This window comes from Anabas testudineus, chromosome 6 (genome assembly GCF_900324465.2).
Source record: "Anabas testudineus chromosome 6, fAnaTes1.2, whole genome shotgun sequence".
In the NCBI taxonomy this organism is placed as follows: Eukaryota; Metazoa; Chordata; class Actinopteri; order Anabantiformes; family Anabantidae; genus Anabas; species Anabas testudineus.
Window position 1 is genome coordinate 1,621,580 of NC_046615.1, and position 18,038 is coordinate 1,639,617.

Genomic DNA, 18,038 nt, shown 5'->3' on the forward strand with positions numbered 1-18,038 from the left:
AGAAGATACTGGAGGTTTGTCTCCGCACTTCTTCAGTGCAGATTGAGGGGGGGGTAAATGAGGATGAAGAGAGGTATTAGGAGTCACAAGATGCTTTCTAATATGAATGCAAAGCCCTGAAAGGAAGAGAAACTGACGTGTTAAGTGTAAAGGAAGAACAGGACAGTACAGACAGAAAGAAGACAGACAGGAAGAACAAAAGGTGATGGGTGAGTGAGTGCGAGTGCGCACACACGCACAGACATCTATCTGTACACTCAGGACCTCGCTGATAATAAACGAAATCTTAGAAATGAGAGCCTATCAAGCAGGAATCAATCACTGGGGTTTGTTGTCCAGGAGGATGGCGCCATGTGGAGATAAAAGACAGGCGGACGTCTGGGGAGAGCTGAGAGGAGAGGAGAGGAGAGGAGAGGAGAGGAGAGGAGAGGAGAGGAGAGGAGAGGAGAGGAGAGGAGAGGAGAGGAGAGGAGAGGAGAGGTCCTTGGTATAAACTCCACATGGCTATTTTTGAGGTATATATATGAACTGGTTTGGACTGTGGACCACTTAAACTGGACTAAGCTCAACTAGAATTTATTAGCTATATTTGGCCCAGAAGACAAGAGAACCATGTACTTGATATGGAGACAAGTCAACTGCAAAGATGAAGCAGGCCTGACTTTGTGCGAGTGACCCTGGATGCGTGTTTGTCCGAGTTTATGCTCCATGCCAGGAAACCTCTCCCAGCATCAGTATCATATGATTAGATGGACTTGCACATGATGCACAACCCCAGCCTCTGATAGGGCTCCATCCGGTCCCACACACAGTTCCCAAGAAACACACACACATAAAGATAGGCACAGCTGTTTTCATTTCCAACCACTGTCACACACACACTTGTGATAAGGTGTTTATTCATTGTCTCTTTGTTATCTAACCATCTGACCTCTGACCTTTGACCTTATGGCACTTTAACTGATACATAATTACATCTTACTAGTTAGTATAAATCTTGTTTGTTGTAATTTGTGCTGTTGGTATTACTGGAAGGGCTGCAAGTATTTAACTGTATTATTTTCACTGGTAAATCATGTGCAGAATGATTAACCTTTGAAAATTAAACTTAATATCAAATTTGAACTACTCTATATTCTACAGTGAGAATTAATAAACTGTAACAATAACTCAGTCTCAGTAACTGTAACGTCATCTTTGCCAGCGGTTGTTCAACAGCGATCCCCCTGGAGCTCTTACCTCTGTGTCTTGATCATCTGTCCTGTCCTCTGATTGGAGAATTCCTCGGTAGGGGCCCCACTTTGTGTTTGGATGGAGGTCCCTGCCAGCTACCACCTTGCTGTCACCACCTTTATCACTTAACTCCAGGTCATCTGAGGGGGGGAGAGAAGAGAGAGGAGCGGATTACAGCAGGGAGGATAATTAAGCCAGAGTGGACAGATGTATCAGCATGTTGCCAAAGAGATATTGACCTTATAATTAAACATCTGGTATGAACTAGGGAGGGTCATAAGCGACATATATGATGTTTATTCATGTCATGTTTAAACTCACTTTAAACAATTACATATTTGTAGCCAAACTTTGACGTGGAGAGGAGGTAAGGGCCTGTTGAAAAGATACCAACACTTTTTAGCGTTCAAACACCCTGTTGGTTGAAACATAACCGAGCATTCAGCAGCAAACATGTGAGAGAACAAGCTAAATCAAAAGCAACATCTTGCTTGAACTTGACCTGAGCCCTCACAGCTGCGCAGGCCATGGAGCAAAAAGTGCAAATGGGTCAACAGCAGGGGGAGTCTGATGCAAGCTGAGCACTTTCTGTCCCGGTCGGTTCAAACAGGGGAAACTTAATGTGTACTTCCTCAAAGTGATAACTGTAGAAGGATGGCAGTGACGGCTGTGGTCTGAGCCTGCTGCTGCCCAGATAGAGCCAGATAGCCAAGAGACCGATCCATCTATTTAAAAACTTCAGACAGCTTGGAGTGCAGGAGGAGCAGCAGCCTGAAGTTTAGAGAATAAATGAACAAGTCTAAGCAATGTGAGTGCTGCAGTGGGAACTCCAGTGACTGACTGTGTTAGTGACACGAGCAAACCTAAGCGTCTGCTTCTGGAAGAGCTTTGTTGTTGTTTTTTTGACCGTCTTCCCCTCTCTCTCTGATCAAAACACATATAAAATCTTCCACTCATCCCACCCACTCCCCTCCTCATCTTGTCCGTGGTTCAGGCGACTGTTTCGGGGTCGGTCTAAAGTGGCGGGCCTGATAAGAGTGTTTGTCTAACACTCTCCATGTCAAAACACTCATCTATCTTCTCTGTATCTATCCCCACCAGAGAACAACGGACAGACGCTGATAAAATGGCTTTCCCACAGCTGGTGGGGGGACAGGGGGGTGTGGGGTTATAAAGGGGAGGAGGGAGCAGGAAGGACTGTGGTTTGAGGGAAGAAAGGAGGAACACAGGGAGGAGAAAAGTAGATATTCATCTAAATAAAAGGAATTATAGTCTCACTGTTGGACAGACTATTGTGTCAAAGTCACACAGGAAGTAGTACGTTTCTCTTAATTCAACACCAGTTGACCTGAAAGTATCTGCTTTCTAAGGATCCACCCCCAATCTGACCATGTGTATGAACTCAAAAATGTGGTGTTTGCATGACTCTGCAACAGGTGCCACTGTATATCTCCCACTGTAACAAGTCCTACCTCTTTATTCTCTTGCACTGCTCCACATGTGAGTGTGACACTGATGACACATGCAACAGGAGCTGACCTGACCTGGTGTGCTTGGGTCAGGTTGGGCTGAATTTTTTATTGAATGACTCAGGTTTTGGTTTGAGCTTGATATTGCAAATACTGTTCAAAAGAACCTCATCACATTCTTTTCTAGAAGTAACTGAATTAAAAAGCACATACTGAAGCCCCTGACTCAGGATAACAGTCAGATTCTGTTGACGTGTCCACGTAAATGTTCCAGGTTCAAGTTGGGTTGGCATCAAATTTCAAACCTGCGTCAAGCACCAACCTAAACATGATTCCTTAGACACTCTAACCTGCTGTCTGTTGAGTCTGAAGTTCAGAGTCTGTCCAGCCAATATCCCATCTCTTATCGCCCTATGGGGCCTCAGTTTGGCCACTCTAACCCTTCTTATCTTAGCACTCCATCAATGTCCAGTCTGCCTCTTTGCCATTGGTCAATCTTCACCACATGGGACTCTTATCAGCCTGACCAGCTCCATTGACCCCCATTGTGAAACAGTACGAGGATTTGACCTCAGAAAGCCAACACAGATATAAACTTATAAACAAGCCTGACACAAGCATCAGTTTGTCAGAACATGTGTTTTGCTATTCTTCTTATTACCTGTTGTGTCAGATCCTTTAAGGCAAGTAAACTAAATAAAAAAAGGGTCAAGGTCAATTTAAATGCCCAAATGTTTTTATTGAACATTCTGAAGTGAATTTGTTGTAATATTAAAATGTTGTAGTTCAAGCAGAAAGTAGAACAGCAGAAATTGAAACAGGTATTAAAGCATCAAGGTATACTCAACAAAAATGTCTTCTGTTTCTGTTAGCATTATTGCATCTTTTTGTTAGCCATAAGCGACAGCCATGCCTTAAAAGTGTGTCAGCAATATTTCTGTTTTTAAGCATAAAATAAATTAAAAATATTAAGTTAAATATATCAATAAGTTGCATTATCAAAGTAATTCTTTAATTCATATCATACCTTAGGTTACAAAATTATTATTTCTCAATCAGGACCTCCAATATTTTGATGTAGAAGTAATTGTAGAAAAAAAGGTGTGTCAGATTAATTATAAAATAGCAGTTATTTTATTTTGTGTTAGATATTTAATTAAATTTTACTGTAGATAATAACAAACATTTAAGGACTTGGATAAGGACCAAAAAAGCTTGACTGGGACATCCCCAGTACATATAGTTATATGCAAATGTGAGTCTTACTGGTAAATTACCGTACAGGCAAAATCAATGACTGTAGAATAAGTAGCTGTCAGGGAGCCTGTTTAATAAAACACTGCCACCTCATATTGGTAGAGTGATAGTGCTATGGGTGCACCTCAACTAATGAGTCTTACTTGTTAATCCCAGAAGGTTAGCTTTGTTCACTGGGTAACACAAGGCCTCCAACAATCCAAATCCCTGTTAATTACTGCTCCTGCCCACCACAGACCTGCATTAGAACCCAGTGCTCCTTATCAATATGGCTGCACTTGCTGCTGCCATCACCACCACTGCCCTGGAAGATACTAACCCATCACTATTGTATACTGTGAGTTGAATGGAATGAGCACACACACACACACACACACACACACACACACACCCCTCTCGCTCTCTCTCTCTTTCACACACACACACACACACACACACACACACTTTCAAACACTCAGGTTCACAAAGTAACTCTTTAACACATTGCAGCCAAACACACCCTGTGGTCACACACATCCAGCCGGTGCACATGATCACACCAATATACACCACATACACACACATGCACACAAAAGCTTATCAATACGGACGCTTCAGCAGCCAGTGGGGCGTCCAGGCCTCTTTGACGAGCCAACACAATAAAGCAATCAGCCCGTCATTAATGAAATGACTAACGCAATTAACCGATGAGTGTGTGTATGTGTGTGTTTGGGTGGGATGTGACAGAAAGAATAGCAGAGTGGGAGTATGAAGCTGAAGGTGGCAGAGAGTCAGGCGGACGGAATGAAAAATATTTTTTTTAGCTGAATTAACATATACATTTACATATATGCCACTGCTCTTACACTGAGCAAGACACAGTTATTAGCTACTAGTGACAAGGTAGAAATACGCGAGTGGTAATGTGGTTTGTTCCCACTGAAACATCACTATGCTCAGCTGTGTAAGAGTGTGTGAAAGCCACTTAACGAGATGATAAAATAGAAATAGTAACAAATGCATTTTATGCATTGTGTTAACAGTATCCTTAAAACTCCAAAACTATGCTAGCAAGAATAAAAAATATTTTTTACCACTATGGAGAGTAACTTCAACATTCATATTTATGAGTTTAACAAGGAAGCAAAAAATGCCTGAGGTAGGAACTGGGAACATATCACACATTGTCAAAGATTGAATGCTGATTAATTTGTGAATGATGAAAAGTTTGTAAAGTTTTATGGAGGCCTTGATGAAGTTATTGGTTGGACATGCTCAAGTCTGTAAAGGTCAGAGAATGTAACACTGCATCATGGCTCAATGATGAGTTTATCTTTCATGTTTTAAAGAGATAACACTTAAAAAGTGGCACATTAAACACAAGTTAGAAATTACACAAAAAAACTAATTCCAAGTAAAAGTGTAAGAGCTCATGAAGCCATTGTTGTGCCTTTGCAAATTATTTTATAAACAAAAAAGAATGATTAAAGATGTCTACGTGACGTGAAGCCCTACTGAAAATAATAATAGGAGCGAAAGTGTCAGATTATTTATTGTACTGTCAGATTTTGTTAACTTGGAAGAACTTAAACCAGCAGTTGGGCTGTTATTTGAACTGATATGTCATATTATTAATGCATGATACTTACAGTAGTGGAAACTGTCCACAGCTTTGGGAAGAATCCAAAACTGTACCCTTACATAAACATGGAAAAGCTGATAGTCAAACTTATGCTGTTGGGAAGCAGGCAGTGCTTATCAAGGAACTTTGGAAGTTTGTTTCCAATCCAGGTCTTTTTGTTTTTTTTTTTGTTTTTTTGTTAAATAAAACATTTTTTGTCACCATTATAAAGAGTCATCTTCCTAGCCATCTTCATGAAAACAAAAATGTAAGACAATATGTGGAGCCCCTTATATAAGACACTCGCGCTCACTTCCATTTTCTACAGTGAATGAGTAACAGCATCATGGAACACAGCACTGTGCGAAGCGCTGGCTAAATTTTAGGATACACTTAAAGATGTTATAGACTTTATGAAGATACAGCAACCACAGAATGCACAATGAAGTTGCCCATTTCTATTCCTGAATTTCCTATTCCAGTATCTGCTCATATTCTATTTACTCTGTGCTGTGAATGACTAAACCATATTCTGTGCTGCACATAGAGGAGAATCTACTGTTGGGAAAAATTTGACAACAAATCTAAAAATGTATTAAAAACATTTTAGTGTGTAGTAATTTTGATAATTGATTAAGAATTTAAAAATGCTAAATATTTCTTGCTTCAATTTGATGATTTTCTCCTTTTCAGTGATTTTGGTACCACGCCACCGGTTAAACTAAATGTGTAAAACAAAATATTGAAAAAGCATGATGGCATCCTACCTGGTCATCCAAGAGGAATAAGCATCCTGAACAAACAGCCTGCCTGATTGGATGACAATGTGAAATAAGGTGGGGAGGGGAGAAGGCGTAACTGAATACTGATGTTCTCCTCTATCCGGCATAATTGATTTTTAAAAAGACTATTGTTGATATCAAATGAGCACATCGCAGCGGAGCTATTGATTTTTTGACACCACACAACAGAAAATCTTTATCTGTGTGCTACTCCGACCCCGCGCTAATAGGTGGGGTTTAACCTCTGCTGAATGACAAATCCCAACAACTCCTGTTCCTATTCTCTCTCTAGTCCTCATGGGAAACACAGCACAAATACTTGTAGTATTCCTGATGTTAGAAGATATGGGATTCTGTGTTATATGTTTACACATAATGTCAAATCCAATTCTAACTGCCAAGTACAGAAAAGCTTTCAGACTTTGAGCATTGTACAGTCAGTACAAAATACATTACCAATCCCCATAGACGCCCATGTACTGTACTGTAACTGTAAATAACACAGATACAGGAACATTTAGCAGCAAAATGTAAAAATTCACACTGCAAAGGATCACATAACACATATACGTAAAAGTATAGCATATCCACTAAATAAAGCATTTTTGTCAGTGCGACTAACAATTTCAGCTGTCTCATCCATCCATCATCGTAGCCACTTGTCCTCTTAAGGGTTGCAGGAGTGATGGAGCCTAACCCAGCTGTCATTGGGTGAGAGGCAGGGTACACCCTGGAGAGGACACTAGTCTATAACAGGGCTGACTTAAGCAGTCTCAATTGATTCCATTTAAAATGGATTCTTACTGTCCATAATAATGTCTAAATGATAATGTGGCTGCTCATCAGCTGGGGTTTAGTACAAGTCGAGTGATGCAGCAGGACGATGACTCTCCAATCTACCAGAGAATGGCTTCAGTCTATGAAAGTCCACATTTATAAGAGGCCCAGTCAGAGTCGAGAATTCCTTTAACCTTACTGCTCACATGTAATTTATCCCTACCCTCTCATGCGACCCATATAACCGCTTGTTGAATGTGAGGGTTGACATGATGCTCACTGTATGACGTGTGTTGTGCAACCGGATACAATAACAACTACAGACAGTTGTTTCACACTGGACTTACATTTAGTCATTTAGCAGACGCTTTTATCCAAAGCGACTTACAGAACAATGGTAGGCAGGGTGAGCGTAAGGAGGTCCAATCTCCTGTAGAAATGTCCAGTTGTTAAATCGAAGGGTTCACTTACTTCACTGAGAATGTTTATTGTTTGTAGTCAAGAAAGACATGAAAGATGACTTAATTTCATTTTCAAATTGTTTTGTGTATTATTATGAATTCTTCCCAGGTTTTCACATTAATGACTGCTTACATGGTTTTTAATGTTAGCCGATAAAAGGCCTCAATCTAACAAGCAAGCACCTGGATGCATCTCTTTTCTCTTTCTTGTGTCTCTTTCTCTCTCCCCAGTCTTCCATGCAGCACCCATGGGTCCCTGGAGTCCAGCAGGCTCAGCTCAGCGGCAGATAGACATTTCTGGGATAGGCATCTACTGCTCAGGACCACGCAATCATTTCCATTTTACCCTCTGTTGCACAGGAAAGATAAGACACCTGCGTAGCCCCGCTAATCAGATGAGCTTCAACAGAACTTTATCATTGACATTTACCACTGTTTACCCAACTAATTTCTCTTAACTGCACTGCTGAACTTTTATCTACAAAATACATACACCACCAGAAAAGAGCAAGAAGCAAACATGCAAATTCACAAATATGCGAAGAAAGATAAAATGAGAAGGGGAAAAAAAAAAACTAAAGGCATTTTTTTTCCTGCTCAGAGGACGAGCGGGGTGAAAACAGAACAAGTGACAGGGCTACTGTTGATGAGCTGAGCCCTCCTCCCCCTGCTCCTCCTCACTGAAGGCAAACAAATAGAAAGAACATTGACATTCACATGTGGAAACTTCATTTTGGAGTTCAATCACCTGACTGCTGGTGGGGAGTTGTACGTATTGCTGATAAAATATGTGCATCTGTAAACATGTGTGTGAGAAAGAGAGTCATTATCCAACCACGATTATCCAACTAGTCATAAGACTGACAGAGAAAAATGCCGTACATTCAACACTAGATTTAAAACCAGTATCATCACCCATTGTTAAATAATAATGCATTATACAAAGGTTATTATTAAACAGTACTTGGCAAATACACATACATCTAGAATAATCACTGCCTTGAAACCACATTTTGACACAGGGACTGTCTACAAGGTAAAGTCTCACAGTTGGGTAATACAACTGGATCCAGTATAAATTCACAATTTTCCAAGACAGTCTTAAAGTTCAGGAGTCCATATGAACAGGGAAACAGGTCCTATTTGCTCTAATCATTCCTCCTGTTCATAATGACCATGAAGGGATCACTTGTGGCTATTCAGTGGCGGTTGTGAAGACCAACTTCCACAGCTGCAACAGAGGTAAAGTAACAAAAAGAGAAACTTTGTACTGAGAAGGCTGCAACTATAAAAGATATTGATTTTATGTGACTAATTAGGAAGGTTCACACCTTATATTGTCATCAGATAAACTTTTTAATGCAGCTGTGCACAGAAGGAACATCTTCCAGTGGCATCACTTACTGGCCTTTATCAATATTTAAATTAATCTAATGATAATAATAATATAAGTACGGTTACAGGAAGCAAAAACTGCTTTAGTGTTGATATGGGGACCTGACTAATGGTTTAAGATAATAAAAATAATACATGTTTTCCTTGCATCTGGCTCTTTTGGTATGTAATGCACAATGCAGCCTCCAGGGGCCACTAGCAAGTCTTAGACCTTAAGATAGAACAAACTATGGTTGAGTAGTTCCTTGAAAAAGACAAGTTCTATAGATGTTATAATCATGTTATAGTACTGCTGATAGTCACCTGAACTTTTAAATTTTTATCAAGTGAACTTTTGATTTTCTAAAAGATTATTTGTAACCATCCTACTATGGCAATCGAGCAGGCATCATGTTTCAGTTCTTTTATCCAGTCTTGGCTGACCTGTAGTAGAAGGACATGCCCTAGGCAAATGAAAGTCAGGCCAACCTACACACCACTACCATCATAAAGTTATCCACTTGGCTTAGGTAAATCCAGGCTGATGCCTAGGCTTGATTTCAGCAACAATTCTCTAAACAGACATAGCATTTGAGTATTATATTAAACTTGAAAATGTGTGATTCCACCAGGACAACAAAACACACATAATGCAGTTAAACTGAGTTTTCTCTGTCTTTATGTCAAAACTAAAATCAGTAACTTGAGACCTACTTCTTAACAGAGTAGATTAGCATGGCCTACGCAACAGTAGGACACTAGGGAATTTATTTTCAATGAGTGTCCTCGCACTGACTGCCATACAAAAATGTGTGTGTGTGTGTGTGTGAGAGAGTGAGAGAGAGAGCGAGAGAGAGGGCATCTTCATGAGCATATCCACTCCCATATTCACACTCCCACCTCCATCTCTCTCAGCCTTCCCTCTCTCCTCTGCTGTAGCCTGTCACAAATTGAAAGTGGAGACCTTCCAGAAACTATCCCTGATAATCACACATAAATTAATTAGAAAATGTTTCTTGACATCCTCTACGCACAGATGGGAAGAGGAAAAAAGACTGAGGCAAAGCCACAAAATTAATTGTACGGTATGTGACTCAGATAATTAATTCAATCATTAATTCACGTCTGCTTTAACAACTCCTTCTGGCTCCCGAGAAAAAGGACATTTCAATCAGGCTGGTATCGGCAGCAATGGGCTCGGGGTAGGAGACATGGAAAAGTTAAAGAGTGATAGACTTACTTGACACATTCAGGGTCATTTATAGGTTCACCAATTAAACATACAAGAGCAAGAAGAGAGCAGCGAGTGAAGCGAACAAACAAAAGGAACATGAGAAGGGCCGGACGGCAAAGAGAGTCCTTTTCTAACTCTATCATCAGCTCTCATATAGCATATCTAGAAAAGAGACACAAATACTGCTCGCTAAAGCGTCTTTCTGTAATGTGTCTGTTTAATGGTAACAACTGAAGGGAAAAAGAAACCAAGATTTTATGATTCAGCTGCTTTCATTCCTGTTCCAACTTAGAACACACATCGTAGTTTAGACTCCCTGCTGCTCAGTTTACTGAAGTGGGTGTGAATCAATTCAAGTCAGTAGAAGTCCTTGTGCATTATTATGATGCACACTGTTAGTCATTTTTATAGCCAAAATGACACTGCCACATTTGGTAAAATGTTTTTTTTTTTTTTTCATTGTTGCTAGAGGCACACAAACCCCCTTAAGACTTGGGAAAGCATGTGATTGTTGTCTCATGAAGGAAGGAAACTGGTGAGTGAGAGATACTGTAGAGGACACACAGAGAAAGAGACAGAACGCGATAAGAAAGAGATGTGGGAGAAATGAACAGAAAGCAGATGTGTGAAGGAATTTTCCCCTGTATTTCTTCTCTTACATGGTGCTAGCATTCTAAGGCACTGTAAAAATATATAACATATTTTTGTAAGCATAATAAAAAGTTATGAGGCATTACAACTTAGGTAAAGTAAAAGTAAAACAACACCAAATCAAGCTTGTTTTTTACAATACAAAAAGCTCATAACTTTGATTAAACCTGTGACTAATTACAATCTAAGAATGTTCTGTTAATGTGTGGTTTTCAGCTGGGAAATACAAGAAAACAAGTTCCATCGTGTTTAGCTTTACCTTTACTAGATAAACATGCATTTTAAATTCAGTGTAATTAGATCCATCCATCCATCCACTTTCTTGTTCACTCACGGGTTGCGGGAGGTAATTAGATAACTTAAAAAATATTTATCAAATGCAGAACTTAAAATTATTAGTTTGGTTGCCTAAATGACCAATGGTTTGTTTAGTTAACTCAGTAAGTTAGTTAAGTTGTTTTAATTAAAATGTAAAATTTCTCCAGAAATTACCATATGAAAAGTATTCTACCTACAGTACACCTAGTCATTTAGACTATTGTAGGCGGAGTGTATACTTTAGCAACGTATACACTGTATTTCAGATCAATTTGATGTTATAAAATCTGCTTCTCGAGACATTTCTTTGTGATCCAAAATGTTTTGAATGGTACTTCACTAACACTGCAGGGGATTTGAAAGATGCTACCACGAAACACTATCAACAACTACTGCAACATAAAACCTCATTACGTTATCATGTCAAGTTCTGTATAATTCCCCTTTTGCATTGTTATAAGGACATACATTATTATATTACTGTAGTGACAGTATCTCTAAGGTTGTATTTTAAAATGCATTTAAATACTAGTTCTTGCATGAATTGTATTTAATCATGTATTACAAAACAATCTTGTGATTGCCAATGCCACTAGTTTACAACCATTAAACACTTTGAGAGGTTGCCCTTCTCTGGATAAGCACTCACTGGAATTTTGTCCCAGGCACCAAATGTATCCAGCCCTATTACCATGAGTGAGTTTAGCAGGTACACGTTTACAGTAAAACACGATAACAGTGTGTCTCTACCATTAGAGTAGAGGGTTGAAGATTTGCAATATGCAATGGAGCACCCTGAAAAACTAGATACAAACGAACTACTGTGCTTTTGTATGGGAAGAAGGTAGGCAGGATGTGTTGCGGTGGCTGCAGGAAAAGCCAGAAATCAGATAGGTTGGTAATCAGTGTGCCAATGTCCTGTCCCACCACCAGCGCCAGGCCTGCCATGGGCTCACACACTGGGTGTATGGGAGCCAATGAGGCTGATAGCAGCTTGGACAGCACAGAGAAATGTTCCTTTAGATTACGGCCTCGTGTCTATCAATCATCAGGGACCGAGGTGGGAAGTGACACCTCACAGACAGGCTGGAGCGAGAAGATGGGAGAGGAGCGCGTGTGTGTCTTTTAAAATATGTGATGTGTAGATTAAGAGTGGGCAATGGGAGCAGAGGACGATGCTTCTTTGAGCGATCTTCATGACCTTCTGCTCAAAGTTCCAGCTTTTCACTGCACACGTCTTTTGATGCTCCAGAATATTAACATTACATACTGAGCTGTTTTTAGTGTATTTTTTAAATATTATTACTGATTAAAAATGATCAATAAAAGTTCCCAGAGTGCTTTCAAATTAAAGGGTCTACTACAAATGCACAATGAACTATTTCTGTGGTGCACTATAGTAAAACATCAGCTATAACAGTAAACTTCATAGGATTCAAAAGTATTAAGCAAAGAAAATAAAAAAGGAGACGTATTCAAATTTCTCGTTTAAATTAGCACAAGATATTTCATGTGAAATCCCAACAGGGGTTCACATTGTAGTAGCAATCTTTCTAGATTACCACGTCTGCGTGGCAGCATCACTTTTTCTATATCAACACATGTATGCTTGGAAAGAATTATGTTTTCTTTGAAATGATGAGCAACAGGTGAAGTATTATCTGTGTGTCTAATGGCTGAATGATGTTCTGAAACTCTTATCTTTTTTATGAGCTTTTAGTACAATTTTTTTTTTTTACATTTAACATTTTACAGCAATTAATCGAACAAAAGTTAGCTGCAGCCACAATCTGGAACATCAGCTGAGATTCATGCTGACCCATATATAAAACTTTTTTCCTGTGCTGTATGTTCGCGAGACAAAAGCAACCTTCCACTGAGTTCATTTCAAACTGTAGACTATATACTAAGACGTCTCGGGCTTACTGACAAGCCCTCTGGACACATGACTCGTCATCCCAAAGCATTTTTGATTGACAGGAGGAATCGACAGGGTGCTTGCAGGGACACCCTCCTACTGAGACACGGCAGTCTGCTGGCTGGAGATATAGAGGAAGGTTACCGAGAAGACAGAGAGTAAAAGAACAGTATGTCTAAGAGTGTGAGAGACAGATGGATGTGGGTCAGCCCCACTCTGAAGGAGCTCACAGCGAATACATAACAATACCTAATGAGGGTTTAAAAGTAGTCAATATTATGCATTTGTTATTAGCCACTACACAATCAGAAACCAAGACCAACCTGCTCCCATACTGTTGTTACTCCCATCCTCCCACACATAAACAACAACTCCCTGATGCCTGCAGATTCTATACAAAGTCCCAGAAATCTGATTGGAGCATATTTACAACTTTTAGCCAAATGTATCTGAAGGAGGAGGTAAAGACAAATAATCAAATTGTTACCCAAACTGTCTTCGAGCTTCAACTTTGACCTAGCTCACTTGCTGTATTTGTGAGCACACAACTGTAAACGAGGGATTGTATACTTCAGGAATGGCCTTGGAGGGACCAACACCAGGATCTTTGGCTAGTCAAAATATACTGTGGAAGAACTGTTCACCAAGCTTTAGTTACTCTGAGATATGCAGTAGCAGATGATGCTGCCACTATTGCTAAAAGCTTACTGTACCTCAAGTGGCGCTACAGCGCTACCTTATACTGGCTATATACCCAAGACACCAATTTCTTCACATACCATTATTTCATAATTATTATATGCTAAAAACCCAACCTGTGATGCTCTTAGTACCTTAACTCACAGATCCAACACGATCACGCAGCTGTCATTTCCCTCATTGTTCTATCTTTTAACCACTTCCCATCTCTTCACCTCTAATTTCACTATCAGAATTGTACCTCTTAAAATCTCTCACCCCTCATCTCTCGCTCTCATTGATCCCTAAAGCCTCACCCCTCTTTCACCCTTCATTAGTTATCTCTGCACTCTAAACTCAATATGGTACATCCTTATTCCACACCACCTGTCTTGGCACTCCTCCCCCTCTTTTTCTCTTTCTCCCTCATGCTGTTCTCTTTCTCTCCTCGTAAGCCTTCTCTAAACCTTCATCCCTCTATCCCAAGTTCACCCCCTTTAACCCCAACCACTCTGGAGATGATAACACATCTCAATACTGGGAGTTAACTGTCTACGCTCCTGGTTTAGAAGATAACAGACAAAGAAATGCAGCACACACAAACACACACTCACATATATACACACACGAGTTACAACTGAGCATTTGTCAGACATTCTAACATCTGTAGTTTTATTTAAAATGCACAACTGGTTTGTTTCAGTGCAACAAAATTCACCATGGATGCTCATTAAAACCTGCATGTTAAGCAATAATTTAAAAAGGAAGAAAACAGGCAGTTGTCCTGTATTCCTGGAAGAGATTTCAACTTTTAGAGGTTTCAGGTTTTGTATAAAGAGATAAGCAAACCTGCAGTAGTGCAGAAAACTAGAAGCCTTTAGACAAACATCTTATCTTTCAGTAGCAGCATTCAACCATCCATGACCAGATGGATCAAACTGAAAAACAAAGGTCTTATCATATACGGACAAAGTGATGTTGCCATGCACAGTATGAAAATGTGACACATATCCCATTCCTCAACCCAAATAAATGAGTCTCTCAGAGGTAATAATATGCATATAGTGTGCCTTCATGCTGCACTATAATTAACTACCGTATGATAACCCAACACCCACTCACTAACACACACACACACACACACTGAGCAGCTGGTAAATAATAATAACCATTATTGGGCCTACCATTTTAATGCTTTATTGGTGGTCATTTAAATAACTCTGTTGGGGAGGATAAGAAGCAAAGAGTGCTAGGCAAGCAGTAAAGCATTTGCCTCGCTCTACTGGCTTACTAGGGCCTCTGGAGTACACAAGTTGTCACAGGGTGTGATTGGACAGCCTGGAGAGGACCTTCTTTGTCATCCATGTCACAGAGTAGAGGGCTGGACTATTCTTTAATGGAGTGGCTCTCTTTACAGTGTTGAACTGCTACTAATGCACTTAGTGTTTTTACTGCTCTTGGCTGGAGATATTTCTGGCAACAGATGAATATTGTTTTCTTTCACAAAATATAATTTTATATTACAAAATAAAGCACTTATAGTAAAATGCAACATATTTCAAAGAGATTAAATTTAAATACTTAAAATGCATCAGCTTCAATAAATCTGTTTAAAAATGTTAAAGAGGAATTAAAACTAACAGCTGTTGACATTTTATTGACTAAACAATGAATCAGTGACAAAAGAAAAACAATTGCTCTGCAGCCCTGAAATTGTAAAACGAAAAAAAAAAAAACATTCATACATTTTTAGGCTTTATTAGCTTCATAAAGTCTAAATTGTTTTTAGTATTTTACCAGCAAATGCACAAAGACTCCTGTTCTAGTGTTACCATAAGGGCTGTGACTAAATTTAATGACACTGTATTTTAATATGGTAGTATGACAATAAAGTTTACGTCAGGAGTGTGATGACTCTCCAAATCCACAGTTGGCTTCAAACCTTAAATCAGTGACAGGTTTTATTGGATCTGCAATATCAGAGTTATTATCCATGTATTGCATTGCTGACATATGTGTTGAGGTTTTGGTATCGGTCATTAGAGCCATAGTTAACAAGCTAAGTATTTTGTTGATTAACTTACTGGTCTATGTCAGTGATTTATGCCACCTCTGGTCTATGTGATAAAAATAAAAAAATATAAAAGCCTAAGCCCAAGAGCCAGTGACAGGTCTTCCTACTGTACAATGAGACATAAAGATTTCCAGAACACTGTATTGAATTTGGGGACATCAGGGAGTATATAATATGTAGGAGAATCCACTGCAAGAGAGGTGGGATGTTTCTAACAGAGTGGCAGCAGAGTGGGTTGGGAGGGGTCATCGCTTTTAGAAAAAGGAACAGGTCCACAATCTTGTGTTGCAGTTCAGCCTTGGTTTCTGAATCCCTATATGATACTTATCACAAGACATAGCAAAAGCAACAAATCCTCACAACTGAAAATATGGGGAGAGTTAGGTTATACCATAAAAAAAAACCCTGAATAATTCGCTGATCACTGATCAAAACAGTTGCAGAGCACAGTTCACAAAATACCTTTGCTCTGAACTCAGCATGGTGGATCTATGATAGGATGTCTAACAGGGTGGTCAGGCCACCACACACTCTCTTCTATCATCCGACTCAGCACACCTAAACACCACTAAGAGCTCCCAGTCTTTCTGTGCAATCATATTTAGAAATAGGCGGATGTTTCAGTTATTTTGTCGATAGAAACACCTCCACTGTTTAGTGCCACATTTCCTTTGGCCATTGACTAAGGGTTTATGCATAGCACTGGAAGGACAGAATGTGTGGGGACCGCCTGCCAGCCAGCCAGCCAGCAAATGACAAGGGATTACTGTGACACCCATTTGCATATCAAGAATTTTAAGCAGCGAGGGAGAAAATATCAAACCCTCCAGCCTGCAAGGTCATTCAAAAGATAGTTTTTTTTCTTCTCTTCATAATTTATTTCGCATATCATGCTGTATGGACACACCGTAGATTAAAAAGGCAGCTTTAGCTTTTCCTGATAGGGCGCAGCTCTAACCTAGACTTCTCCTCAACACCATGCCACCACCACCACCACCACCACCACACCCTCGCCACACACACACACACCCCCCCCACACACACACACGCACACATCATCTTGATTGTTTTAAGATGGACTATATATTGGAGAAAGGAAAATGAAAATTGCTGAAGCCTCTAATCCATTCCAAGTTTATCATCTATTTGATTCTGTTTTTTTTATATATCAATGGAAGTCACAAAGCTGCTGTTGGCAGAAAATAAGTAAAAATAAAAAGGGATAGAGAGACAGACACAATCAAAATCGTCCTGACTATCATCTATGACTAAGGAATTTATTCAGATTGACATATAAGAACTCATTACAAACTGAGGAGACTGTGTCAAATAGTCGATTGAAAAATGTTGTTCAGTAATGAATTGTATTATCTTTAAGCAGCAAGAAAAAAAAAACAAGCAGAAAGGATGAATTAAAATGTTCTGCTGTTTTCTCTGTTTTATATTAATTTCAGTCTGTCTGAACAATAGTAATGACTGCCACAAAGAAATTAAAATGTTCATATCTAGGAATTATTGTGTTTCAAACTAGAGTAAATCACTTAGAGTAAATCATAACTTTTGAAATGTAATTAGTAGATTCCTACTATGCAATTCATTAAGGCACAAATTTGTGCATATGTAATATGATGTGCCGAGCTTTAGGTTTGGGTTTAGTATGATAACGTAACATTACAGAGAGCATAAAAAAACATGCCTACAAAGTGATGGATAAAAGTAAAGACAGATAGGAGTGAGGTATAATGATGGTTTGTGCCAGTGAAGCCATCAGGAGATATAAAGAGAAACAGATGTAGACAAGGTGTGGAGGTAAGCTGGAAAAAATTGGGAAAATTGCAGAAAAGGGTCAAATAAAATAAAATACTGCAGCAATTACGCATCAGTTTTGCAGAAATTAGTATTGTTTTTTCATGTTAATTTAAAGGGCAACTCCACCAATTCAGAACTTTCCACATATGGTTCTAGTGTGTGGAGCCTTCCCAATATTAAAATATCTACTTCTACTCTACTAAGAGTTTTGGAGTCTAACAAGACCACAACGCCTGAAGCATGAGCAACCGGCAAATATCTTTTAAACAGTTAGCATGGTCGACAAAACCCATCAGTCAAATAATTAGGAAAAAATGCAGATGAATAGGTAATGAAAATATTGGTTGCTGCCCTGATCTCTAGTTAATAATAGTGCAACTGTTCTTTAAAGATGGATTACATT

At 39.3% G+C, this 18,038-nt stretch overlaps 1 protein-coding gene across 1 annotated transcript in view; it reads right to left on the reverse strand.

Moving 5' to 3' along the window:
- Nucleotides 1-18,038, reverse strand: part of zfpm1 (zinc finger protein, FOG family member 1) — an 81,778-nt gene that overhangs the window by 18,475 nt on the left and 45,265 nt on the right. Inside the window, exon 4 of the mRNA XM_026365177.1 lies at nucleotides 1,240-1,373. Within this exon, the coding sequence (XP_026220962.1) occupies nucleotides 1,240-1,373 (134 nt within the window). The remainder of the gene's footprint in view (nucleotides 1-1,239; nucleotides 1,374-18,038) is intronic.